We start from the raw sequence: 27,897 nt of genomic DNA, 5'->3' as shown, positions 1-27,897 counted from the left end.
TAGAAGAAAAATTATTCCCGGACCCAGAGCCTTTCCTCCTGCAAAAAGATCACGAGAGGGGTCACCCATAGTAAGGAAATCTCCACAAAGATCTTCTCATGGACCCTTCTTCACATCCAGGGCCGGCGCTTCCACTAGGCGACCCTAGGCAGTCGCCTAGGGCGGCAGGATTTGGGGGGCGGCATTTTGTCGTCCTTGGCGGCAATTCGGCGGCGGGGGGTCCTTCCGCTCCGGGTCTTCGGCGGAAATTCGGCGGCGGGTCCTTCACTCGCTCCTGGACCCGTCACCGAAGTGCCCCGAAGACGTGAAGCAGAAGGACCCCCGCCGCCGAATGCTCAGAGGAGGAGCGCTGCCGCCTAGGGCGGCAAAAACCCTGGCGCCACTCCTGTTCACATCACCCTTTCTGTGGAAAAGGCAACAGGCCCCTCCCCCATACCTGGTCTATCCTTAGGAATTCATGAGAGATCATCCATGTAGAGGCTCAGACCTAGTCTGCACTTAAAAATTATATCAACCTAACTATGTATCAGGGCTGTGAAAAATTTAGAGCCCTGAGTGCCGTGGATAGGTTGACCTAACCTTCAGTGTAGACGTGGCTAGGTTGAAGGAATGATTCTTCTATCAACCTAGCTACCACCTCTCAGGGAGGTGGATTAACTACATCAATGGAAAATCCCCTTCCAACAATGTAGGAAGTGTCTATGCTATAGCTCTGCAGCAGCATAGCTGCAGCACTGCAGCTGTGCTGCTATAGTGCTTGTAGTGTAGACATGGCCTCAGTGCCCTGCAGCTTGCCCCCCACTCCTTCGCAGCACCCATGCTACCAGGAGTTTCCCAGAGCCACTGCTGCCTTTGGGACTTTTGGAAGGGTCTCCACTGAAAAGTCCGAGGCTTTATTATCTTTTCAAATTAATTTTCACAGGGGGAATAATTTGCGTCTCCACCATATCCACCCAGATGCTCTTTACCCCCCCTGCTCCAGAGAGACCTCCACAGGATCCAGGAATTAGATACGGTGCCAAAGGGAAGGAGGGAGGTTTGTGTGTGGTGAGTCTCCACCAAGCATGGATCTAGGCAGGGCAATCTGGTCCTCCTGTTTGCTGGAAGAGCTTGGCACCAGCATCTCTGTTGGAGAAACACTACAACAGATTAATAGTTTTAAATTAAGTGCCAATGATTTTGTTTGTCTGTATGAAATAGTAATCTATTCTTTTTCTACCCAAATGTAAATGTCGTTAAAATCTAATAGACATTTTCTTTTCAAAGAGATGTTGTCATAGGCAATAGGATATATACAATCATCATATAACCTGATATTAAAAAAGAACAAATATTTAGAAGATAATTGGGAAATAATGGGAAAATAAACATTTCTGTTGCAGAAGGATGACTCTGGAAACCAATTCCACAGCCAGATCATTACAAATTAAGACACAATCTGGCATGGGTTCTGTGGGCCAAGACAGGGATCTTCAAAAAGTAGGAGCCAAATATTTAAATATAAGTGCCTACAGTTTGGCATCTAAATCCATGTTTAGGCATCTCAGTGAACTTTCAGAGGTGCTGAGTTGGCTTGCACTGAAATCAAACAAGATGTGGGTGTTAAGCACCTCTGAAAATCAGGCCACTTGTTTAGGTGTGTAACTTTAGCACAGCCAAGTTTGCAGATTTGACCGTTGGGATTTAATCACTTCTCTCCTATGAGGACAAAATCCATCCATAGTTATCAGGGCATCTAGGGCACATTTGATAAGCTTGTCTTATAATAGTTAAAAACTCTTGTTTCTAGCACTTAGTTTACAGTAGTTAATATTACAAAACTAATAATACATACATGTGGATATATACATGCTATGCAATTGCATAAGACTTTTTAAAGTTTTAACAACCCAGTTTGTTTCATTCCCTTTTTTCTTCTCTTTTAAAACATTGTTTTTTCTTTTTTCCAACCAGTGTTCTGATATGTAACAGAAGGACAAAGATTCCTTCCTAGAGCCCTTATACAGGAAGGTCTGCAAGAGGCCAAAATTTGGTCCAACTTCAGTCAGTGGAAGTATTGTAATTTACTTTAGTAGTACTGGGATTTGGACCTAGTTAACTATAATATATTGTCACTTGATCCTTTAGTTCTTCCTATTCTCTAGAGGGAAGCTACTTCAGAACAAACTCCCTTACCAAAAATATCAATATTCAATACTCATTTGCCCTTACATAGCACCTTACACTCAAGGACTTCACAGTGCTTTGCAAAAATTTTACTTCTCTTAAGTATTTCTAATGCACCTGTCACTGTGTGATCTAGGAACCAAAATCAAATAACGCAAACATCAATAAATTAAGCTTTGTAGAACCTCTGTTATTTATTCAGACTGCCAGCTGTTTGGGGCAGGGTCTGTCTTTCATAGTTGTGTGCACAGTGCACAGTCCAATGGGGTTGTGCCATAATACAAATAATAAATTATAATAATATTTAAGTATTATCTACATTTTATAGTTGGGGAAACAGAAGCACAAAAATGTTAAGTAATTTATCCAAGTTAATTGAGTGGTAATCATCTGAGCAGAGAACAGAACCTGAAGGTTTTGGTCTGCTACTCACACCACTAAGCATATTGCCTCCTTCATTGAGAAATGCAATCTTAAGCCTTGATCCTACAACCTGCACTGTCCAGGAGGACTCCGATACTGACAAAGAGCCCATTAATTTCAAAAGCAATATATTATTATGTTTATTTCTTAAATATTAAGAGCCCTGGGTGATAAACAGGGAGGGTGCAAGGATGTTTCGCGCCCTAGGCAGCTCCCTGAGCCCTGTGGCAGCTCTCCGCCCTAAGGCACCCCCCCCCCTGCAGCAGCTCCGCCCTGAGGTGCCCCCGCGGCAGTCTCCCCGGCCTGGTGAGCCGTGCGGCAGCTCCCCGCCCCAGCTCACCTCTGCTCCACCTCCTCCCCGAGCACGCCGTCGCTGCTCCACTTCTCCCGCCTCCCAGGCTTGCGGCGCTAATCAGCTGTTTGGCGCCGCAAGCCTGGGAGGAGAGAAGCAGAGCGGGGCCGCGTGCTCAGGGGAGGAGACGGAGCAGAGGTGAACTGGGGTGGGGAGCATTTCCCCTGCGTGCCGCCGCCCCGCCCCCCCTTACTTGCTGCAGGTGGCCCGCCCCGCGCCCCCCTGCCCCAGTTATCTCCGCCTAAATGCCGACGACGACCGGGGCAGCCGAAGATCCGGCCGCTGCCAAAGGACCCGAAATGCCGCCCCCCAAATGCTAGCGCCCTAGGCGACCACCTAGGTCGCCTAATGGGTTGCACCGGACCTGGTGATAAGACTATTTCGTAAGTTCTTGAACACACTGATTCAGTTTGTCTGTTCCCATATGATTTGTTTAATTCAACTTATTTTCCTTAAATTGCTTGGAAATCATTTGAATGCAACATATTCAACATACTACACATTTAATAGTAAGATCCCGGAGCCTCCACGCTGTGCTAGAATGGGTGGAACTCTCCACCTGTATAGAGCCCCATTAATTAAAATGGGTTTCTACAAAGACACAAGCATTCAGCCATGTGGAGCAGCTTGCAAGATTAAGGTTCTATCACTACTGAACATGTAGTATCTATCACTGACAAAAAGCTCCTTGAACTGAAATCTAATCAATTTGCCATCAAGTGACACACATTTGCCTTTCTTCCAAAATGAAGTCTAACGGTATGTCTACGCTGGCAGAGTTACATCGCCAACAGTTACAGCGCCACTCAGAGAGAGCTGAAGGGAAACCGCTGTTGTGTGTTCAGACTGACAGCTGCCTGCGCAATAGCATTTTCCCACTTGTGGCCCTTGCAGTGGTATTCGGAGCAGTGCACTCTGGGCAGCTATCCCACAGAGCATCTCTTCCTCTTCTGCTGCTAAGAGTTGTGGGAAGGTGGAGGGGGTCACAGGGCATCCTGGGTCCTGTCCCATGATGCATTGCTTCGCATCTCAGCAATCCCCGTGCTTCCGTCCTCATTTGGCGCCATCTTTCAACAGTTTGTGTACTGCGCGCTTTGCCTCTTCGGTCTGCAGGAATGGATCCTGCACTGTTCACCAATATGCTGCTCGCTCTCACTAACATGTCATGAGTGACAGTGGAGTTATTCCTTAAACTACAAAGGCAAGAGGAGTTTGACATTGATCTTGCCACGCATAGTAGTTACGACACGAGATTGCTTGTGGCATTCACGGAGGTGCTGACTGCAGTGGAACACCGCTTTTGGGCTTGGGAAACAAACACTGAGTGGTGGGATCACATTGTGATGCACGTCTGGGATGACGAGCAGTGGCTGCAGAACTTTCAGATGAGGAAAGCCACATTCATGGGACTGTGTGATGAGCTCGCCCCAGCTCTGCGGCGCAAGGACTCGAGAATGAGAGTTGCCTTGTCGTTGGAGAAGCATGTCGCGATTGTATTGTGGAAGCTGGCTACTCCAGACTGCTACCGATCGGTTGCTAACCAGTTTGGAGTGGGAAAGTCGATCGTTGGACACATGTTGAGGGAAGTGTGCAAGGCCATTAATTGCATCCTGTTCTGCAAGACCGTGACTCTGGGCAACGTGCATGACATTGTGGAAGGCTTTGCACAAATGTGGTTCCCTAACTGTGGAGGGGCACATATTCCAATTCTGGCACCAGACCACCTAGCCACCGAGTACATTAATCGGAAGGGGTAGTTCTCTATGGTACTCTAGGCGCTTGTAGATCACCATGGGCGTTTCACGGACATTAACGCAGGCTGGTCCGGAAAGGTGCATGGCGCACGCATCTTTTGGAACACTGGCCTGTTCAGGAAGCTGCAAGCAGAAACTTTCTTCCCAGACCAGAAGATCACCATAGGGGAAGTCGAAATGCCCATTGTGATCCTGGGAGACCTTGCCTACCCCCTTAATGTCGTGGATTATGAAGCCATACACAGGGCACCTTGACAGCAGTAAGGAGTGGTTGAACAACAGGCTGAGCAAGTGCAGAATGACTGTTGAGTGTGCTTTTGGCCATTTAAAGGCTTGCTGGTGCTGTCTATATGGGAGACTGGACCTGGCCAATGATAATATTCCTATGCTTATAGCCACGTGCTGTATGCTCCATAATATTTGTGAAGGGAAAGGTGAAAGCTTCACTCAGGGCTGGACCACTGAGGCTCAACGCCTGGAGGCTGAATTTGAACAGCCAGAGACCAGGGCTATTAGAGGGGCACAGTGCAGGGCCATAAGGATCAGGGATGCCTTGAGGCAGCAATTTGAAGCTGAAATCCACTAATATTTGTTGCTATGCTCGGGAGTGCAGTGCTTGTAATGCTAGGAGGTGATTGTGATTGGTTCAGACGATGCACTGTGAAGGTTTAAGAAAATTGCCTGTTGCTTTGCAGGGCTCTGTTTTCTTTCAGTTAATGGAATAAAGATTGCTTTCAAACCAAAACAATTCTTTTATAAAAAATAATAACCAGAGGGGAGAGACAAACAAAAAAACACATTGGAACTGTGGCGGATGGGGGAAGGGATGGTCTCAGGAGGAGGTGGGGTCCCAAGATGGTTAAAGATTTGTGTATGTCTAGGTATCATATGCAACCTTGTCCTTTGGAGTACAGTGCAGCAGGTACTGTACTTCAGCAGGGCTAAACTGCAGAGGGACGAGTGTTGAGTGCAGTGGGTACTGGGAGTCCACAGGGCTGAACTGTGACGAGGCAGGAGTGGAATGCAGCGGGTACAGACTGGAGCCAGGAGATTGATAAGGTTGGGTGTCTGTGGGGCGCATAGGAAAGAGTTTTGCGACAGCAGCTGCAGGAGGGTGGGCGAGGAGCTGCTCGGTTTACAGTGCTAGTAGTGCCTGGAGTGTGTCCTCTTGGTGCTCCATAACCTTTAAGAGCTGCTCTGTGGCTTCGTTCTGGTGTGCCGCGTTTTCCTTTCAGTCCCTCTTCTCGCTGTCCTGCCACTACTTCAATTCTTGTTTTTTGGCTGCGGAATGCATCAGGACATCATGCAGAAAGTCCTCTTTAGTTCCTCATGTCCGCTTTCTAATTCTGCACAGCCGTTCAGCCGGCGATAACAAAGAGGGAGGCTGAGCTCCCAAGGTCATATCTGAGAAGCCAAAATGCAACATTTTACAGACGCAGAATTGTTTGCAACACACAAACCACTGATTCAGTGATTTAAAACACAGCCACTATTCACATACCTGTCATTAACTGGCTGACCCCAGGCAAGCACACATGAGCCACAAGACCCAGGGGCAGGGGAAATCAGTGTTCCAGGACCGTACTGTACACTGGGCATGTGGCTCTTGGGATAAGCCAGCACTGTAGGGAGGGGCCTTATAATCCTTACTGTCCCCACATTTTCCACAGGCTGTGTTCATTATGGAAGATATCTCGCTGCTGAGGGTGAGCAGGAAATCAAGGGAGGGTCTTCTCCAAGACTGTGGCTTCCGCCCTGGCCCTTATGCGGCTTGCCTGTGTGCAGCAACGGTCTCTGTCCCCCCACCAGTGACGGCAGAGTAGCATGAGAAAGTTACCCTTAATGGGGCAAGAAACAAAGCAGCTCTGCCAAAGAACCTGCAGCAGCAGATTGCCCAGTATCTCCATGAAAGTTTCGTGGAGATCTCTGAGGCAGATTCCCATGAAGTGAGGGAGTCAATCAACACCCTGTTCCGCCGCTCAGACTAGGCATGTGGTGGTACGCGCATCATACAGACACAAGCCTGCTTTCTGCAACCCTTCTGCCCCCAACAACTCGCTTCAGCAATTCCCCAAATCAAAGCCACTTACCAGGGGCCTCCTTTCCTGTTTGTGCTTTGCCAAGCTCTGACAGCTGTGACTGGCTACCCTCCTCCGGGGAAGAGAAGAGTTTCTGGCTGGATGCATCTCTGACCCCCGAGTCGTCCTCTGCCTCTCGGTCCCCATCACCCTCCAGAGCCTCGTCCAAGATTTCCTCCTCCTGGCTTGGTCCACTCTTGACTGGCATGCAAGCCACCGAAGTATCCACGGTGGCCTTCACAGTGTAGGTGGAGTCGCCCCCTGAGTATCGTGTCCAGCTCTTTGTAGAACCAGCAGCTCGTGGGCGCAGCACCGGAGCGGCGGTTTGCCTCCTGCACCTTGTGCTAGGCGTTCTGCAGCTCCTTCACTATGACCCTGCACTGCAGGGTGTCCTGGTCATGGCCCCTTTCTGTCATGCATCGTTAAATCTGTCATAATTCCTATGGCTGGAGCACAGCTGGGACTGGACAGCCTCCTCTCCCCAAATGCTGATGAGGTCCAGCTGCTTGGCATTGCTCCAAGTGGGGGATCGCCTGGTGCGTGGAGCAGGCATGGTCACCTGGAAAGGTGTGCTGAGACCACTGCACGCGTCACCAAATAAACAGGAAGAGGACTTTCAAAATTCCCAAGGAATTTAAGGGGCGGGGCAGTAGAGTTCAAACTGATGACCAGAGAGGTGAGAACAGGCATTGTGGGACACCTCCCGGAGGCCAATTGCAGGGCTGTAATCGACCAGGGTGTCTACACTGGTACCACAGCACTGTAGCCCCTGCGCAGAATGGTGTACGTCTCTCATCGGGGTGGTTTTTTTACAGCGCTGCAACTGTGCAGTTTGTGGCTTGATAGTGTGTACACCTCAGGGGTTACACTGCAGAAAGCTGCTTTACTGCACAGAAACTTGCCAATGTAGGCAAGTCCTAATACTATAACTGTTATGAGCTTGTTATGTATTAAGTTAAACCTCATTGAAACTGATCATTGTGAACACGCCCTTCATTAAGTATAGCTGTAAGAGACAGTTAAAGAGACCCAACCTAATACAAGGCATAATGAAATCTGCCCATAATCTAGCACCATGTGGGTGGAGGGTTCCACTGCTATTGTTCTGAGTAGGCGTGTGTGGACTGTGTATGTGAAAAAGACAAGCTGGAGTGCAGACAAGAAACTGAGGGCATGGCTACACTTGCAGATGTAGAGTGCTGGGAGTTAAACCAGCCTTCAGCGACCGCAGCAGGGAAAACGCTGCCGAGTGTTTACACTTTCAGATGGAAGTGCACTGGCGTGGCCACATTAGCAGCTCTTGCAACGCCACAAAGAGCAGTTCATTGTGGTAGCTATCCCAGTGTTCAAGTGGCTGCAACGTGCTTTTCAAATGCGGGGGATGGGGTGGAGTGTGACGGAGTGTGTTGTGTATATGTGGGGGGAGAGAGGGTGGGTTTTTGGGGTGCTGAGAGTGTGTCAGCATGCTGTCTTGTAAGTTCAGACCCCCCTTCCTCCCGCCTCTCTCTCGCACACTCACAGCAAGCAACATTCCACACCAATGGCTTGCTTTGTCCTAGAGCAGATAAGCATGCCGGCTGTCAGAAACGGAGCTTTGAAAGGGGATATCTGCATTCCTACAGCCGATTCCAAAACAATGACAAGAGTGGCCACTTGACTTAAGGGGATTATGGGACGTTTCCAGAGGCCGGTCAAAGCGCAGTAATGCAACACCTCGTTCACACTGACGCTGGGGCGTTTCAGCCGAGGCGCAACAAGTGTTATGCTTCTCATGGAGGTGGATTACCAGGAGCGCTCCAGAGTCCAGGCGCTCTAAGTGCCTTGCCAATGTGGATGGGTTGGGAGTTAGGGCACCTGGGGCTGCTTTAATGCGCTCTAACTTGCAAGTGTAGTCATGCCCAGAGAGAGACTCAGAGACCAAAAAAGGAAAGCCAAGCAGCATCTGGAAGCAGTGTATTTCTGGGAGAAACATAGAGAGAGGTTCTAGGTTGGGGATGTTGGCTGAAAGAAACTTGGGTCTATAAACCAATTAACCTTTTGTTTTTAGTTCCTCCTGCATTTACAGAAGTAGGACTTTGTACATTCCTTGTAAATAAACAAGATTGCATCAGAGAAAATACTAGACTCTATTGTCAATTTCTACTGGCAATTAGAAAAACCAACAACCCCTGAAACTCAGGTTTTGTCTACACAAGCACTGTTGTTGACAAAATGTTTGTCAGTCACGGGTGTGATTTCCCTCCTTCCTCCCCTCCCCCGACTGACATAAGTTTCACCGACAAAAGCGCCGGTGTGTTCGTTGGGGGTGGTTTAATTATGCCTACGGGAGAGCTCTCTCCCGCCAGCATAGAGCAGCTACACGGGACCTTACAGCAGCGCAGCTACAGCGGTAGAGCTGTGCCGCTGTAAGGTCTGTAGTGTAGACGTAGCCTTAGACTAGTTGCTTGTTGTGTCAAAAAGAGGTAACAAATATCAGAAATATAACCTATCCAATCAGGTCCTTTGTTCTGCCTCTTCACGGTTTTAAAAAGAAAACAAAACACAGTAACTGAATAATTTTATTAAACAGATTAAAAAAAAGCCATGCTTGTATTTTTCATTCTAATTCTTATTCTAAACTGTTCATGCCTTTGTGCACTAATGTAAATTAGCATCAGAAGTGATGCTTTCTTCTCTGCTGATTGCCAAAGTGTTTAAGGAAAATAACCTAACCATAACAAATCATATGGGAATAGATGAATGAAGGCCTCAGTCCTACAGTGAGTTTGCAGGAGCAGCCCCCTGCACCTGCACAAGGTTCAGTGCAGGATCAGGGCCTTAGACCATATGGTAAAGGACTTACAGAACATGATTATCAGACAGCGATCTGTATAGCTAAGAAATGAACACATATAACATTGCTTTCCTTATTTTATTAAACAGGCTAGTGTAGTCTAAGCATTCTTAATGGGTTTATATTAACTAATTTAGCATTGTATTTGACTTCAAGTCCATTGTATGTTTGCTACATTCATATCAGGAAAATGTGCTGAAATTAATGTCACATGCGCCTAGAATAAAATGCACAGTATTGATGTTACCTCCATTGTGTACTTAGCCTTGATGTTTAGCCTTGATCTAAAAGGCAAATGAAAGATTAGGTATTAAACTCTAACTGAAAAAAGATTAGTCAATATTTACTCAAAATAGCCAATGTTTTGTGTGATCTAACTTTTAAAACTGATATTTATTTTATGTTTAATCCATAGCACTGCAAGATTAATAAATTGGTTCCATCCATAATGCCATTTTGCATTTATATACACTTATCGGAGGATTTTAATTGCTTTACAAACATTAATGAATCAAGCCTCACAACAGCCCCCGAGTAGGCAGATACTGTTGTCCCCATTGCACCAGTAAAAACTTCTAGCGTAGGCCGGCTAAACTGCAATTCATACCAATGGAGTTTACCCCTGATTGAAATTGGAGTAAAGCTGCACCAGTGCAAATCCTGGCTTATAGTGGTTTTGCCTATCTATATTAGGGGTTTAACACCAGTAAAATACACTGGTGACTGGTACCAGTGGCTGAAATCCCCAGGGTAGACAAAGCTTTTGAATAGTAGTAGCACTTTTTATTTGTTTCTAGCCAGCCTTCTGAAAGATCATATGCATATAATGAATTCTCCATGATTGCATTTTACCATGAACCGCTGCATTTTAGCTGTGGGTTATTTTTTAACACTCCCTTTCCCTCCAGCTCTACATCTAGAGATGTGTTTGTATTGTTCTGATGTACTTAACTTCATGGATAGTGCCATGATTCACAGTAGTGAGTATACACTGCCAACTTCTGCAGGCATTTTCTTGTAAAATGATGTAAAAACAACCATTTTTATTAATAACTGTGAGTGAAGATAGTGTTTGAAAAAGGTGTCAGACTGACTGCAATGGAAATTGCCACAAAACATGAACTAAATAGGTCAGTGGCAAAGCAAGCCTTCCCATACTGTCCAACCCTGAGCTGGAGGGACACTTGGAAGAGAGTAAGGCCTGGTCTATGCTAGAAAATAAGGTCACTTTAACTACATTGGTTAGGGCTGTGAAAAATCCACATTCTTGAGGCAGCATTGTTAAGCCGACCTAAGTCCCCAGGTAGACAGCACTAGGTCAATGGAATAATTTTTCCGTTGACGTAGCTACTGCCATTTGGGGAGATGTATTACCTACACTAACAGGAGAATCCCTCCCGTCGGCTTAGGTAGCATCTACACTGAAGTACTATGGCGGCATAGCTGCAGCGATGGAGCTGTGCTCCTGTAGCATTTTAAGTTTAGACAAGCCCTAAGAGGGTAGTTTGGTCTATATTCCTACCTACACATTGACCTCTCTGCCAAGGGTGCAAGCTAGCATCAGTTGTGATAGTGGTTTTTGTGATGTCGATGAATAATGTATTGTAGATGTGATATTCTCTAACTGGAATCTTAAGAGAACACTGACATTATATTAGACTGTATCTTTAAATTTGCCTCCTGAATACCATTTTGCTGACTTCCCCATTTAGCTACAGATTCTGCATTTCAAAGATTAATGTTAAGTTTGATCAATGTTTCTAAAGATAGACCTTGTATCAATGTTATGATAGAGAGATGGTGGCCTTGGACAACCATAAAACAGCTGATATACAAGATTTCACTAAACTATTTTCTCCAGTGTTCTTTAACTTACCCAAGCACGTATTTGACTCTCATACCACTCACTTTGAGTCTAGCAGTGTCTTTTGTTCCAAAATAGCTGTCAAATGTCTGACATTGTTTATCTAAAATTACTTTGTTTCTAAGCAGCATTATTTTGCTTGCTAATTATGCCGGTATAACTCAGAACTATAAGTGTTTCACGTCTGTCAGTATTTTCTCTGCGTGTAAACAGTGCAATTTTTTTCAGCCCAAAGTAAAGATCCACACTTGAGAAACAAAGTAAACTCAATTATCTGGCAAACTCCTTTATCTGAGTAGAGGTCAAATGCCTTCATGTCTGTCAAATCCATTGGAAAGACCCTCCTTTATCCAAAACTCTGTTTGTCTGAATAATTTTCATAGTCCCCATCTCACTCAGATAATACTAAGGTCTCATATATGGTTTTTCATACATAGATCATAGACAACGTTTGATTATATTCATATGTTATTTAAATGATGAACATGGAATGAGTTGTCATGGCATATTAAGATCATCCTAGTATGTGCTGCATAATACGCATCTTTCAAATGTGATCACGTTCAGAAAATTGACTTAAGGTTTGGCCCAGTGTACCATTTGATTGCCATTGAAGTCATTAGTAAAACTCCTACTGACTTTAATATTTGGTCCATTGTGAGAGCTAGTATGTATTTGGTCCATTGTGAGTGCTACCTATGTATTTTCTGAGCCATATCTTGTTACTTTACTGGTAAAACCAATATGATATTACTTTCAGTACTGCAGAGCCAACATGCATGAGGAAAAAATAGCATTGTGTTTTGCCTCATGCATTGTCAGATAAGTTGTGATTACAGAAACTTAAAGCAGGGATGGGCATGAACCAAAATCCTGGATTAAAAATCCTCCAAACTTTGGGAAGGTTGAAATCTGAGTCCAAACTTTTCAGCTTGGGCCTTTCTCTAATTATTAAGGTTTATACACTGAGCAAAACTTACCCCCTATCAGTGAGCACTTATACACAGAGTTGTTGCCCAATTAAGTGAAGTAGACCAGTTGAAGTGTATCCCAAGAGGAGCACACAGGTTTGTGTGCCCAGCAAACCCAGGTATCCCTCAGGTTGATAGGATAGTAGTCAGATAATGCTGTCTCATGAAAACTAATATGAGACGCCTAACTTGTGTAACCTTTGCTAAGGAGAAAGACACATTAATTTTGAGATTTTAAATATATCAGTAATTATTGAGATTAGTGACTATACTCCAACAGTATAATGAATTTACCTGTCTGTACCTATGCTGTTCATTAATGTTGCTAAGAGACCACTGTAAATCACATTATTACATAAATGCCTTATGACTTTTAGAGAATCAAAATTTAATGGTGTGTTTTGTTTGTTTCTTTTTCTCATTAGGCTCATGCAAAAGTTTGGCATAACTACAACACACGCTTTCGGCCATATCAGAAGGGGTTTTTGTCAATAACCTTGGGATCCCACTGGATTGAACCTAACAAATCAGATGATACTTTGGACATTAATAAGTGTCAGCAGTCCATGGAGAGAGTGCTAGGATGGTTTGCCAAGCCCATTCATGGGGATGGGGATTACCCAGAAGAACTGAAAAATAAATTATATTCTTTTCTGCCCAATTTTACTGAGGCTGAGAAAAACTATATAAAAGGAACAGCTGACTTCTTTGCATTTTCCTTTGGTCCTAATAATTTTAAACCCCCAAACACACTAGCTAAAATGGGACAAAATTTGTCACTCAATTTGAGGGAAGTACTGAATTGGATTAAATTGGAATACACCAATCCCAGAATCCTGATTGCAGAGAATGGTTGGTTCACTGACAGCCATGTGAAAACAGAAGACACCACAGCCATCTACATGATGAAGAACTTCATTAATAAGGTTTTACAAGGTTTGTATACAAATTCAGTACTTTTAAAACATTCAGTGTTTCTTTAAAGGAGATACTGTTGACTAAGTGTATTGTTAGTAATTATTTGTATTGCAGTAGCACCAAGTCATGGGCCTGGGGCCCATTGTGCTCAGTGTTGTATAACCACAGAACAGAAGATGATCCCTGCCATAAAGAGCATAGGCCCAACGTTTAGGCTTGGTTTAAAGAACACTTTACAAAACAATATGAGTAGAAAGTCTTCTTTGTTACATTTCTTTCAACTCAAACAGTGTCTATTTTTATTTTGACAGGTATCAGAGTAGCAGCTGTGTTAGTCTGTATCCGCAAAAAGAACAGGCGTACTTGTGGCACCTTAGAGACTAACAAATGTATCTGAGCATAAGCTTTCGTGGGCTACAGCCTACTTCATCGGATGCATGTAGTGGAAAATACAGCAGGAAGATATATATACACACAGAGAACATGAAACAATGGGTGTTACTATACACACTATAAGGAGAGTGTGTATAGTAACACCCGTTGTTTCATGTTCTCTGTGTGTATATATATCTTCCTGCTGTATTTTCCACTACATGCATCCGATGAAGTAGGCTGTAGCCCACGAAAGCTTATGCTCAGATACATTTGTTAGTCTCTAAGGTGCCACAAGTACTCCTGTTGTTTTTATTTTACATGTTACCCTGTACCATTGGAAATGTTACTACATGACAAGCAAACAGTAAAATGCCTACTAGCAAAAGTTAAATTGACAAGTCTAGGTTCATTATCTAAACTTAGAAAAATGCAAAAAGTAAATGATTCTTTAGCTCTAACATGTAACACGGAAATTATTATTTTAAATGCACAATTTTCATCTTGATAGTGGCCCTTTATAAGTCCTAAGTAGTGGAAAACGTTTTGAAGGTTAAAAGTTTGCATTTTGTATTACATGTAAATAATTATAATAATACTTAATCCCTCTACAAATTCAACATTTGTTTCCCCTGCCCCACACAGTTTTCTATTTTTCCTCATTCTGTTAGTGACACCTATTGGTTGTGATAAGCAACAGTAGCACAGATTTTTGCAGACAGATTCCTCTGTGTTGGCTATTGTTTTAGCATGTGACATGCCACATTAAAAAACATGGAATGACTCAGACCCAAGAATTTACCTTCCCATAGAAGGAGTGCTAGCGGTCACTTATGGCAGCTAACTTGCTGAGTCTTTAAAGTTCAAGACATACTGTATGTTATTCCATAGGGGAATGAAAGAAAGAATGGTTTTAAAGATAAATTTTGATACTGGGGTAAACTTTCAGCTATATTAAACTTAAAGATGGGCCCAAATCATAAAGTTCAAATGTGCATCCAGATCCCAACTTTCATAACATTTGAGAATGTTAAACTCCAGCATTGTGGTTCAAGCTATTATAGGTACCATGTAGATACAGTAGCAAAGTTCAGGTGCAGATCTGGACTTTGAGATGTTGCCTCTGTTTTAAAAAATCCACAATTTGCTTGTCATAAATTACTAATCACAAAAGAAACTTGTTTGAACAAAACATATTTCACTCTCAGCCACATTCCTGTTCTACTAGATCTTGTAGTGAATTTTGTATGGCTGAATTTGACATTACGATTACTTCCATCGACAGATTTCATAGTACATAATCTTGTACTTGTGACATCCTTCTAGAAACAAACTGATATAGACACTGATTTGTGAGGGAGACTATTTTATTTGGATATGGTGCCAAACAACACTACAGACCTCTATCCAATGAAAGACACTGTTAGCAGCCAAGGTCTCAGTCTGCAAACAAATTTTATTTTGTAATTTAATTTAAATCCATTTGTTTATTAGGTTTAGGGGGGAAATATTTCAGGTTTCACACACTTTTCTAATCTGTAACTGATAAGTGCACAATAAATTTGTAAGTTGTTAGTCCGGTAACTTGATGGCCTATGCGTCTGACGAAGTGGGTATTCACCCATGAAAGCTTATGCTCCAATACGTCTGTTAGTCTATAAGGTGCCACAGGACTCTTTGTTGCTTTTTTGATGTCTTTAGACATTTAAAAATAAAATTAAGTCCAGATGCAAACCTTTAGAGTAAAAAAAGTGATTATGCTGAAATTTTGAAGGATGTCTACACATGGTCAAACAAGTAAGCAGAACTAGATTGTGTTCTTTTACAAAGGTTTCACTGTGAAGAGCTGGCAATGGGAATAGTTTGTAGAGCTGCTTTTCAGAAGTACTTGGTAATGTTCAGACAATAGCCAGTTCTGAGGAATTGTGGGGGGAGAGGGTAGAATTGTTTGTTTATACAAGGTGCCTCACCTTGGCCTTGGCTACACTCGCAGATTCACAGCGCTGCCGCGGCAGCGCTGTGAAGCGCGAGTGTAGTCGCGCCGCCAGCGCTGCGAGAGCTCTCTCGCAGCGCTGCAAGTACTCCACCTCTCCGAGGGGAATAGCTTGCAGCGCTGATTACACTGGCGCTTTACAGCGCTGCACTCGCTGCGCTCAGGGGGGGTGTTTTTTCACACCCCTGAGCGCAGCAAGTGCAGCGCTGTGAATTGCCAGTGTAGCCAAGGCCCTTGACTTCAGAATATAAAATGGCCTCCTTAACAAAAGCCTCATTGTGAGGTACACTCCTCTTTTGCCTAACTGTGAATAACACCTGGAACACATACGTATTTTACTGATCTATTATGGTTTCAAGAGATAATATGAAAGACTTATTCTATGGTAGATCAGACTGGATCATTTTTACCCAAAATTAGTACCCATATAAGCCAATAGTATGTAATGGGATAACTGCTTATGGCAGCATAATACAAGAAGCTGGATAATACTTTATACCTGCTGGTTCAAGGAAACTGGACCGTCTGAAGTAAGTGAAATTAGAATTTGACCTTATTTCTTTAGTAATGTAGTGCCCCTTCATTTTTCAACCTAAGATAATTAAAATGTTTTAAATCACTAAAATACATGCTGCATATAAGACGTCATTGCAAGAGAACTGGCGTCTGATGAAGTGGGCATTCACCCACGAAAGCTTATGCTCCAATACTTCTGTTAGTCTTAAAGGTGCCACAGGACCCTCTGTTGCTTTTGGCTAATATATAGTGTACCAGGACACAGTGGGGAATGCAGCATTTGGTAGTATGTGGCAAGCCTGTCAATGAAGCAAGAGGCATATCACACGTTGTCCCTTTGGCTGAAGCCTAACACCACAACTGCATGATAAAAATGCCTGAGTCTTGTTTCCACTACATCTTCTACCACTGTCAGAGCTGTACCAGTAAAGTTTACAGCTTTGATTTTTCCCAGTATAGACACATGCCTAGACAGTGCTGTGCTATATGCATAGCATGTCTAGAAAATTGATGCTTTATATTTTTTCTGCTTAAATCTGTTCGTAAATCACCTTTAACAAACCTTATGTTTCCAATATAAGTTGATTGTCAGGTACTTACTAAAGATAAAGAAACAATAAAGAGAAATAAGAGGCAAATGAAGTTAAATAATTAAATAAGTCCCAGGTGGTAGGATGAGGATGTGAGAAGAGGAATGAGGTGTTCCTTAATGGCCTTTTGGTTGAGTGATGGGAAAACTAATTAAGTGTGATGTATCGATTGATGTTGATTCTTTCCATGCTTCACTTGCCTCCACTTGTCTCCTCTTCTTGCTTTCACTTCCAGACTCAAATTCTTCCCCCAAAGGGGCTTCATCTGCCATTAGGCCTTATCAATCCCTATTTCCCCTCCAGGTGCAGCATATAAAACTAATTGACCCCTTCTGGCCCACATTAAGCTACTCAGAGTTTTGTGGAGTGGACACACCATCTCAGGGTTCCACAAGGTTCTGTTCTTGGTCCCCTTCTCTTTCCTCTCTACATCTTATTTCTGTGTAATCTCATCCAAACACAAATTCAACTACCATCTTTATGCTGACAACTCATAGATCTACCTCTACTTCAATCCTGACTCTTTCTGTCAAAACTAAAATCTCAGCCTGTCTCTGACATCTCCTCGTGGATGTCTAGCTGTCAGCTAAAGCTCAACGTGACTAAAGCAGAGCTCTTAATCTGCCCTCTCCCCCGCTCCCCAACCCTTCCTTCTGCTCTCTTTTCTCAATCACTGTAGGCAATACCATCCTGTCTGTCACTGAGGCCTGTAACTTGGTCATCCCCTTCAACTTGGATTTCTCTAGGTCCTCACATCCAGGTTGTATCTACATTTTGCTGATTCTTCCTTCATAACATCTCTGTGATATGACCTTTCCTATCCATCCACACAGCTAAAATTCTTCTCCAGGCTCTCATCATCTTGATTATTGCAACAGCCTTCTTTCTAGCCTTGCCAAATGCAGTCTTGCCCAACTCATATCCATTCAGAATGCAGCTGCAAAAATAATTTTCCTAGTCCATCACTTTGCCTCTCCCACCCCTGTCTTTAGATGCTTTCACTGGCTCCCCCTTCTTTGTGGCATTCAAACATAAGCTATTTGTCTTTACTTTCAACGCCCTTCACATCTCCCCTTACCTATCATCTCTCATTCACTATCAAGACGTTGACTCCCATCTCGGCTTGGCCAATGATGCCAGCTTCCCTCACTCACTTGTTACATTTTCAAACAACCACCTTTGTGCTTTCTCCCATTATGTCCCTCACGTTTGGGAGAAGCTCCCTGTAAATCTCTACAAAGCTACCTCATTATTTTCTTTCACCATGATGTCTACGCTGAAGCTGCCTATTATGTTGACCAGTTTTGTCTCTTTATTTCCTTGTACTCCAATGTATGTGATCAACTGTGTCTTGTTTTATACCTAATCCAATCTATATTTTTGTTTTGTGTTTGTACAGTGCATAGCACAGTGCAGTACTGGTGCATGACTGGGGCTCGTAGGTGCCAGAGTAATACAAATTAATAACAACATGCAAATCTGAGTGATGAGAAACAGGCAGTTTCATAATACACAACACTCTCTTTACTTTGTTATAATGCATGCTCATACTGTAAATCACACTGCATTTTTTAATGAATATTTTAACATACAACACATTTTTATTTATTTCTCCTATGCAGCTATTAAATACGACAGAATAAATGTGTTTGGTTACACAGCCTGGTCTCTCCTTGATGGCTTTGAATGGCAACATGCCTACAGCACTAGACGTGGATTATTTTATGTAGATTTCAACAGTAAACAGAAAGAAAGGATTCCAAAGTCATCTGCACTGTATTACAAGGAAATAATTCAAAAAAATGGCTTCTTTCTGAAAGAGTCTACTGCAGATTTGCAAAGTCAATTTCCCTGTGACTTCTCCTGGGGTATCACAGAGTCCGTTCTTAAGGTAAGCTTAATGTACTGTAAACAACAGTTATTTTTGCTACATACAACAGTTAATAACAATAGTACTTTGTACATATGTACGTGTGATGTGGGGCTGGACTTACCAGTGGCATTGCCTAGTGGCTAGGTCACTCCACTTCCACATTTCCAGTGCCCCTCGCCGAGAACCAGTGTTCCCTCTAATTTTTTATGTCCATGTGCAGAATGAATTTTATGTGCACCAATATGAAGGTGATGTGTGGAGGTGATGTGTGACACATCACCTTCATATTGGTGCACATAACAAAATTCACGTGGTAGGGGTAGGGCCAAGGGGTTTGGTGTGTGGGAGGGGGCTCAGAGCTGGGGCAGAAAGTTGGGGTGTGGGGGGGATGAGGGCTCTGGCTGGGGGTGCAGGGTCTGGGGTGGGGCCGGGGATGAGGGGTTTGGTGTGCAGGAGGGGGCTCAGGGCTGGGGCAGAGGGTTGGGGGGAGTGGCTCGAGGGAGGGCCGAGGATATGAGGGTTTTGGGGTGCAGGCTGCCCCGGGGCTGCTGTGGAGAGAGAGGACTCCCCCCAACCCTCTTTCACTGCAGCAACTAGGGTGAGGGAGAGGTAGCTCTCCCTGGCCGCGGCAGCTCTGGCGGGGCTGGGCTGGGCCAAGGAAGGGGCTCCTCTCCCCTGGCTGCGGCAAGTCCAGGGCAGGTCTGCGCTGGGGCCAGCAAGGAGGGGCGCCTCTCCCCACCGCTGCAGGTCTGTGCTGGGGCCAGCGGGAAGAGGCATCTCTCCCCGCTGCAGCCCTGAGCCCCTGCACGGGGCTTAATAGGCAGCTGCACAGCAGTTCAGCTTAGAGGGAACTTAGCCGGCAACTACTCCAATGCTGTATGAACCCACCTTTTGATGGGTGGTGACTCAGCCCTCTGGCTAGGTCACTGATTTAGTTTGTCCCCTTCTGTCCAGACAAAAATATAGAGTTCCATTTCCTCACAACGGGAAGGGTTTTCAGCCCATCTCTAGACCCCTGCAAGTGGCTCATCCTCACCCCGAGGCCCCAGATTTCCTGGTGCCCTATGCAGCTGCGTAGTTTGCATATGGGTAAGGACTGCCCTGCCCTGGAGTGCCTTGAGGCCACCTCCCTGGACCACTTCCTACTATTCGCTTCCCAGCTGCTAGCCCTTCCTTGCAGCAAGGAATTCTGCATCATTCTTGTTCAGGAGTTTTTAGGTTCAATCTGTTCTCCTATCTTGTCTTCCCCCATTTATCTTTCTTTTCTTGACATTTTATGGTGCAGTAGCCTCAGAATGTGAGGCTATGACAATCACCTACCAGTGTTTTCACATAATCAAATCTATATCCTCTGACTCTGCCTGGTATCCTTAAAAAAGCACAGTAATGCTTATTTAATGCTACACCACTTTCCCAGTACTCTCACCAATCCTTTCAGACTATGTTCTTTCACCTTGAGGCATCTCAGTTCTTCATAAAGAAATCTTTCTTTCTGTATAACTCGCCCTGCATTGCCATAGCAGATGCTGAACTGTTTTTTTTTAATCTTTGCATGCTTCGCAGAATCCATGTTTGTGCATGTTTAATAGATATAAATAGCCATTCAGGTCACAGTGACTGGTTAGAACTCTAAATATAGTTACTTTGCTTCTTCTATCATAGCTGTAAAGTATAACATGATCCTCAAGTTCAGGAGATATTTCAAACAACCTTCGTCCATTTTTCTCTTTCTATTTTTTGCCATTCCTCCTTAATTTTTTTCTTAGCCAAACTTTAAGTCTTGTGTTCTTAGAGGGTTCTTTATATCAACCTCCTCATTTTGTAAGGCATTTTTCAATGCTTTATCAGCCATTTAATTGGCAGGTATCCTTACATGTGCTGGAATCCACGCTACTATTGTGTATACCTAATAGTACTATCTCCATAGTTAAGAACAATACTTCATTGATTAAGTCATTTCTGCTTTCTGAGGCTCCCTTTCTGATTGCCATTATACCAATATGCCAATAAAGAGATAGGATAGCAGCTGTAGTAGGGCATACATCTCTTATTCAGGTCTGTGCCAACAGCATGCCCACTAACTAAGCTGTCATAATGGAAACACAACTAGATAGTCTCATAGATCTCTTAATTCCAAAATCAGGCCATTCCGACTCTACCTGTGTTGTCATCTTTAGATCCGCCAGTATGGATTTGGCAATGCTGGACCCCATTTGCCTTAGACACCCCCCCCCCCCTCCACGCTGACTGGGAGCCATGTGATGCAAGCCTGTGCCCCAACCCCCTGCCCCAGTTCCCCCCAAACCTGGAGCCTCCTCCTGCACCCTAAAGCCCTCATTCCCGGCCCTACCCCAGCCAAGAGCCCCCTCTCGCACCCTGAACCCCTCATCCACAGCCCCACCCCAGAGCCCTCACCCCCTCCTGCACCCCAATCCCCTGCCTCAACCCACAGCCCCCTCCCACACTCCGAATCCTTGGCCCCACCCCCCAGCCTGGAGCCCCCTCCTGCACCCCAAACCCCTCATCCCCAGCCCCACCCCAGAGCCCGCAACCCAAGCCCCTGCCCCAGCTCAGTGAAAGTGAGTGAGGGTGGGGGAGAGCAAGCCACCGAGGGAGGGGGAATGTAGTCAGCGGGGGGGCCCTCGGGGAAGGGGCAGGGCTAGAGTGTTCAGTTTTGTGCTATTAGAAAGTTGGCAACCCTACCTAGTGTGCATCACAGTATGTATATACCACCCTTCATCCAGGTATCTCAAAGCACTTCAAAAATATAAATTAAGCTTCATAACAACCTTGTGAGGTAAGTATAACAATATCTGTTTTATAGATGTATAAACTAAGGACCACTTAAGTGACTTGCCCAAAAACCACAGAACAAGTCAGTGATACAGTTAGGAATACAACCCAGAAGTCTAAGGATTCTCAGGCTTCATTGCAAGGGTAGAAAATGAATAAACCATAAGTTTAAAATATTGCAACAACACAAATGAAAAAATTAATCAGCGTCTTCTGCATATATGGCACTTTCAGTATGAACTCTATTCAGAAATACATTATATTGTGTACACCATCCTGATAAGATAAGACTGTTTTCTTACAATATTTATTTCCACATTAAATGTGATAGATAGCTATATTTGACATGTGGCAGGTGTGCTGTAACATGGTTTTGTAATTATATAGTGAAAGATGACATGTTGGACAATACATACAGACAAAATAAATGTAATTTAACCTAGTCACTACTAGCCACAGGAAAATAAAGACTTCTGAGTAAATTCATATTTCAGGGATGGGTTTTACTTTTCAAAACTTTTAGAAGTTTTAGATTAAACCTTGTTAATTCACCACATGGTATTGCAAATCCTATATATTAAACACACTGGTCAGAGAATGACAGGTGTATAAATGTGTATCAACTATTCATTAAACTACATGGTTATTTATAATTGGAATTAGAACAGTGGGGAAGTGAGAGCCAGGACTCTGATTCTAGTCCTAGGTCTTCCACTGATAATGCTTAGCTTTTACGTAGCACTGATGCCCTGTGTGACCTTGGGCAAATTAATTATTGTCTTTATACCTCCATTTACCCATTTGTAAAAATGGATGTAACTACTATACAGGAATGCTGTGAGGCTGAATTAACAAAAAAAACCATCTTGCACTGTAGTGATATGCTTGTAAACTTATAATTTATAAAAACCAGGACTAAAAGCAATGAGGATTCTCGCTTCACTGCTTTGCAAATAAAACTAATTCTGTCTTACATATAGAGATGCAAGTAACAAACAGATACCTGTTTAATTAAAATAAATTTGCATATGTTTGTTCCCATCCATTTTTACAGGCAGAATCTGTAGCTTCCTCTCCACAGTTCTGTGACCCTAACCTGTATCTCTGGAACATCACTGGAGACGGGCTTTTGCACCGAGTTAAAGGAGTGAAGCTGAAAACCCGACCAGCTCAGTGTACAGACTTTGTCAGTATTAAAAAACAACTTGATCTCCTGGAAAAAATGAAAGTAACACATTACAGATTTGCACTTGACTGGTCATTAATTTTACCTAATGGGGATTTGTCAACCATCAATAGACAAGTTCTCAGATATTACAGATGTGTGATTAGTGAGCTACTGAAACTCAACATTAAATCTATGGTCACCTTATACTATCCAACTCATGCCTACTTAGGCTTGCCTGGTCCTTTGTTGCAGAGAGGAGGATGGCTAAATCAGTCTACTGTTCAGGCTTTTCAGAACTATGCAGCTTTGTGTTTTCAGGAACTTGGTGACTTGGTTAAACTCTGGATCACCATAAATGAGCCAAACAGATTAAGCGATGTCTATAATAGCAGCAGCAATGATACGTATCAGGCAGCACACAATTTACTGATAGCACATGCCAGGGCCTGGCAAATATATGACAAGCAGTATAGATCATTTCAGCATGGACTAGTGTCTTTGTCTCTGCATTCAGATTGGGCTGAGCCTGCCAATCCCTATTTTGATTCTCACTTAAAAGCTGCTGAAAGATTTCTTCAATTTGAAATAGCCTGGTTTGCAGATCCAATTTTTAAGACAGGGGATTATCCAGCAGCCATGAGGGAATACATTGTATCTAAAAACAAAAAAGGCCTCTCAGGTTCCTTCTTGCCATATTTCACAGATGAAGAAAAGAAACTTGTTAAAGGTGCAGCTGATTTTTATGCACTGAATCATTTTACCACAAGATTTGTGATTCATGAACTTCAAAATGGGAGCTGGTATGAATTTGATCGGGATGTTCAATTCCTGCAGGATATCACATGCCTGAGTTCCCCATCTCGTTTGGCAGTGGTGCCCTGGGGGATGCGCAAAGTTCTAAAATGGATTAAAAAAACCTATGGTGATATAGATGTTTACATCACAGCAAATGGGATCGACGACCAGTCTTTGGCTAATGATGAACTTCGAAACTATTACTTAGGAAAATACACCCAAGAGGTTTTAAAAGGTGAGATGATAAATGCAGATATTTTAGAATGGGGGTTCTTAGCCATTTTCATGATACGGACTATATTTTTCAACACAGACATTGTCTCTTTGTCCACCTCCCCCTTCCATTCACAATCCACCTCTTCATTCGTGATTACAAAATGTCCCAGTGCCCACTTGAGCAATGGCTTACAATGAAAAGTAATATTAGTAAAATAGTTAATTTATTTTGTCTGTCTTGAGAAGCATTTTAAACTTTTTGAAAAAAGTTAATTTTGCTGTCTATTTTTGCTCTTCAATGTCAATAAGAGCCATAAGTTCCCAGTACCCCTGAAAATCAGGCCACTTATTTAGGTGGCTAAATATAGATTTAGGTGGCTGTTAGGCATCCACATTTAAAAACAATGAATTTAACATTTCCATGCTATATTAGTTTTTAAGGAATTTAGGAATAATGAGTATTTTTTTGGTTTGTTCATTAATGTCCTATACGAATTCCAGACACTAAGTTATAATCTCTAAATAAAGGGAGAAATGTTCTTGTGCTAGTAGCTCCCTGGAAAGATTTATTTTTACAAGCAAGGCTATATTGTAGACCTTTATATATACTGCCTACAGAGCTCATACTGCACAGAAAGCTCCCCTGCTTTAAGGAAGAACCAAAAATTTGCCATCTCCAATCCCATGTATTCATTTGGTATCCAACTATTTAATTAACGTAAAAGATTAAATCTCTTTAGAAGATTGTACTTAATGTTGCTCAAATATAACTGCATATTATAATCCAGTTGTTTGCAGTGGTGTTGTAGTCATGTAAGGTAGGTGAAGTAAATCTTTTAATGGTCCAACTTCTGTTGGTGGAAGGGACAAGCTTTTGAGCTTCACAGAACTTTTCTTCAGGTCTGGGGAAGGTAACCAGAGTGTCGAAGCAAAATACAAGTTGAGACACTGTTAAGCATAGCGGATTCACACATGCTGTAGGAGACCACTTAAAATTAAGTGGGCAGTTAAGGATTAGCAGGCAGGGTCTTACAGATTGTTGTAATGAACCATAAAACCATGTTGAGACCATGATTTTTAAGATCTAGGAGAGTTATGAATTTAAGTTCCCAGGCTCATCTTTAGAAGGTGTTGTGCAGGTTTCCTTTGAGGGCTAGGACTGAGAGGTCAGATATGCCATGATCACTTTGTGAAAAGTGTTTGCCTATGGGTGATAGGGTGGTTTTGTCTTTGATCATTTTTCTGTGTGAGTTCTTTTGAGAACATAGCAATAGTCTGGTTTCATCCACATAGTTATTGTTGGGGCATTTGATACGCTGAATGAGGTATACCACATGTTGTGATAGGCCTGGGTAGGACCCAAGGATCTTGAAAGGTGTGTTGTGGGGGGTATTGATCATTGTAGTGGTGTATATATGTCTGCACGTTTTGCATCTGTTGTTCTGGCAGGGCCTCGTACTGCTTTGAGTGTGTGTCCTGGTCTGTGGGGAGCTTGTTTCTGATGATGAGCTTGGTGAGATGGGGGGTTGCTTGAAGACCAGAAGAGGGTGGTTGGGAAAGATTTCTTCTTCGAGTGCTGGTCCCTATGTGTATTCCACAGGTGGGGAACACATAAGCGTCATGCACCCGAGTCTGGAAATTCTTCAAAGCAGTGTCTGCTGGCCCACACACATGCAGTAGCTCTCCTCGTGCTCTCGACTGAGGATATAAGAGGCAGTGATGGTCAACGCCTCTCCAGTTCCTTCTTACTGCCACATTGCATGAGTCAGAATTGTTTCTTCCTTCACTTCATTGTATAACCTGTAAAGAAATAAAATACTTCTAAATAGTTATATTTCTTAGCTTAGTAGTTAAAGTTTACAGTATAGTATAGAGTATTTCTTTCTCTCTGGTTAAGGAACCTCTCCCCAGCTCCAGAATCATGCCCAGAGTCCCATGATTCAAGAATTAGATCTCCTGCTCTTACTCCCTCTCTATCAGTGATGAACATCAACAATGCCTGTACTCTCTGGGCGAGGTGGAGTCCTGCAAAGTGCAGTATCTTTCACTCCTTCCCACCCAGAACTTGAGAAGCCCAGGAGCTTTGCCTATGAAAGCCCCTGGTGGAGAAGGCTATGAGTTCACTCTCCAATCTTAGCCAGGGACACCCCACTGTGCATCGGCCTCAACTGACCAGCAGTGTCACTCCAAACCTGTGCCTTGGATTGGAGCCTTCAACATCTAAGCCCAAAGACTCTTCTTCTAGGGCTCCCCATGAGAGTAGAGGAACACTCATGGATACAAAGACAACTTTCCTTCAAGGACTGGCCATAAGAAACACACTTCCTCTCCGATCCTGTCCAAGTCAGGAGAGACGTTGCATATGGAACCTAAGAAACCAGCTCTGGTGAAGATGTCCAGATTGGAGGGCAAGGTGCATAAAAAGAAAGATCCTCCAGTTTCATTGGTCACCTGAGCAAGCGTAAGGACAGACATTCACCGGTTCCATCTATGAATGCTGGTCCAGACCCATCATCAATACTGCCTCATTCATCTAAAGACCATCTGGCTGATGCAGATGCACCAGGTACTTCAGACTTGACTGCCGGAACCCCTCACCCACCAGAGTATAGGAGACTTACATAACACCGGAGGATATTGTCCTCCCTTATCCACAGTCTCCACTTCTTTCCAGCCCTTGCCCTTGTAAGCGATGTTATTATTCCAGAAGAGGAGTCTACATCAATGTTCCAGGAGTTGTTCCATCTCCAACTGTCTGGCAGAAGTGCTGTGGTACTGATGATACCGCTGCTATCGATGGAACAGTTCTCGGTCTCAGATGAGTCAGAGGAGCTAGCCGCACCAGTATCTCCGTGGAGACAGTTGAGCCCCAACGGATAGTCGAGGGGTTATGCTCGCGGTTCCTTTGGGTACAACACTCCCACCCACCCACCCACCCAGGGCCGCTTGTATTGATTCCCTTGGGGTCCATGGGTCCCACAGCCAATTGATCCCTCTTTCTTGCCTGATTGGGATCCATGGGATCCTTATGGCAGGCATCTGGGCACTTCTCAAGAGTTGTACTGCTCCTCTCCTTCTTGCCAACTAGTTCTGTTGATGTACGAAGAGGAAGAACTGCAACTGGATCTGCAGGTGCCGACAGTTCTAAAGGGTGTTTCTTCATCATCCCCGGACAAAGCAGTCACTCCTCCTTCTCTGCCAGATGACCACTGGCAGTACTAGGAGCTGTTACAAAGAATTGTCAGTGACCTACGGATCCCATTAGATGAGGTCCAAGACCCTCAAAACCCGCTCCTGGACATGTTGCAACTGCAGGGACCAAGTAAGGTAGCCCTGCTGGTCAATGAGGCCATACTAGAACTGGCCAGAATGGCATGGTGCACTGCACTCCAGCATCCTGGGCTCCTACACTGAAAACAGCCGAGAGGCGATATTTTGTTCCTGCTAAAGGAGCTGAATTTTTATTCTCCCATACTGCCTCCAACGTGGTGGTGGTGGTGGTACAGGGGCTACAGAAAGAGCTTTGTCGCATTATCAAAGGGCGGCCATGGCAGATAAAGACTCTAAGAGACAGGACCTCTTGGGGAAAAAGGCTTTCTCTTCCATAGACCTGTAATTTTGTGTTGCTAACGACCAAGCTTTGTTAGTGAAATACAATTTTAATAATTATTCCAGGCATGCAGACTTCAGACATAAGTTTCCCATGGAGGACACGGCCCAATTTCAGTCTTTTTTTTAGATGAGGGGAAAATAGTGGCAAGAGTAGCCTTCCAGGCTGCAGTGGATGCAACAGACACAGCTTCCAGAAATTTGGCCAGGGCTCAGTCATGAGAAGGGACTCTTGGCTGCAAGCATCAGGGTTTCCTAGGTAGGTCCAAAACACCATCAAGGACCTCCCCTTTCACAAGTCTAATCTCTTTAAAGAGAAAACAGACAAGACCCTACTCACTAAAGGACTCCAGTTTGACTCTGCATTTCCTGGGGATTTATACTTTAGCCCCTATGAGGAAACACCAGAGGGAGTCCTATAGACCAAGGCCACCCCCCCCCCATGTACCTTTATGGCCAGTTGCCCAGCTGAGCCTCCACACAAATGCCAGAGGATTCTGAGGCCTCGCTTCTTGGCCCCCTCTACTGCCACAGCCTCTACTCACTCCCAACTACTGGCCAAGAGCCATTTTTGACATATTGGTCGAGACCACCACTGATGCTACCCACCTTT

General features: G+C 44.0%; 1 protein-coding gene across 1 annotated transcript in view; it reads left to right on the top strand.

Annotated features, from left to right (window-relative positions):
* The window catches only part of KLB (klotho beta), a 43,210-nt gene that overhangs the window by 6,032 nt on the left and 9,281 nt on the right, over positions 1–27,897 (top strand). Inside the window, 3 exon segments of the mRNA XM_065405505.1 lie at positions 12,867–13,377; positions 18,453–18,721; positions 22,551–23,694. Coding sequence (XP_065261577.1) covers positions 12,867–13,377; positions 18,453–18,721; positions 22,551–23,694 — 1,924 coding nt within the window.

The sequence above is a fragment of the Emys orbicularis genome, chromosome 5, assembly GCF_028017835.1.
Source record: "Emys orbicularis isolate rEmyOrb1 chromosome 5, rEmyOrb1.hap1, whole genome shotgun sequence".
In the NCBI taxonomy this organism is placed as follows: Eukaryota; Metazoa; Chordata; order Testudines; family Emydidae; genus Emys; species Emys orbicularis.
This window is presented reverse-complemented; position numbering and strand designations above follow the sequence as displayed.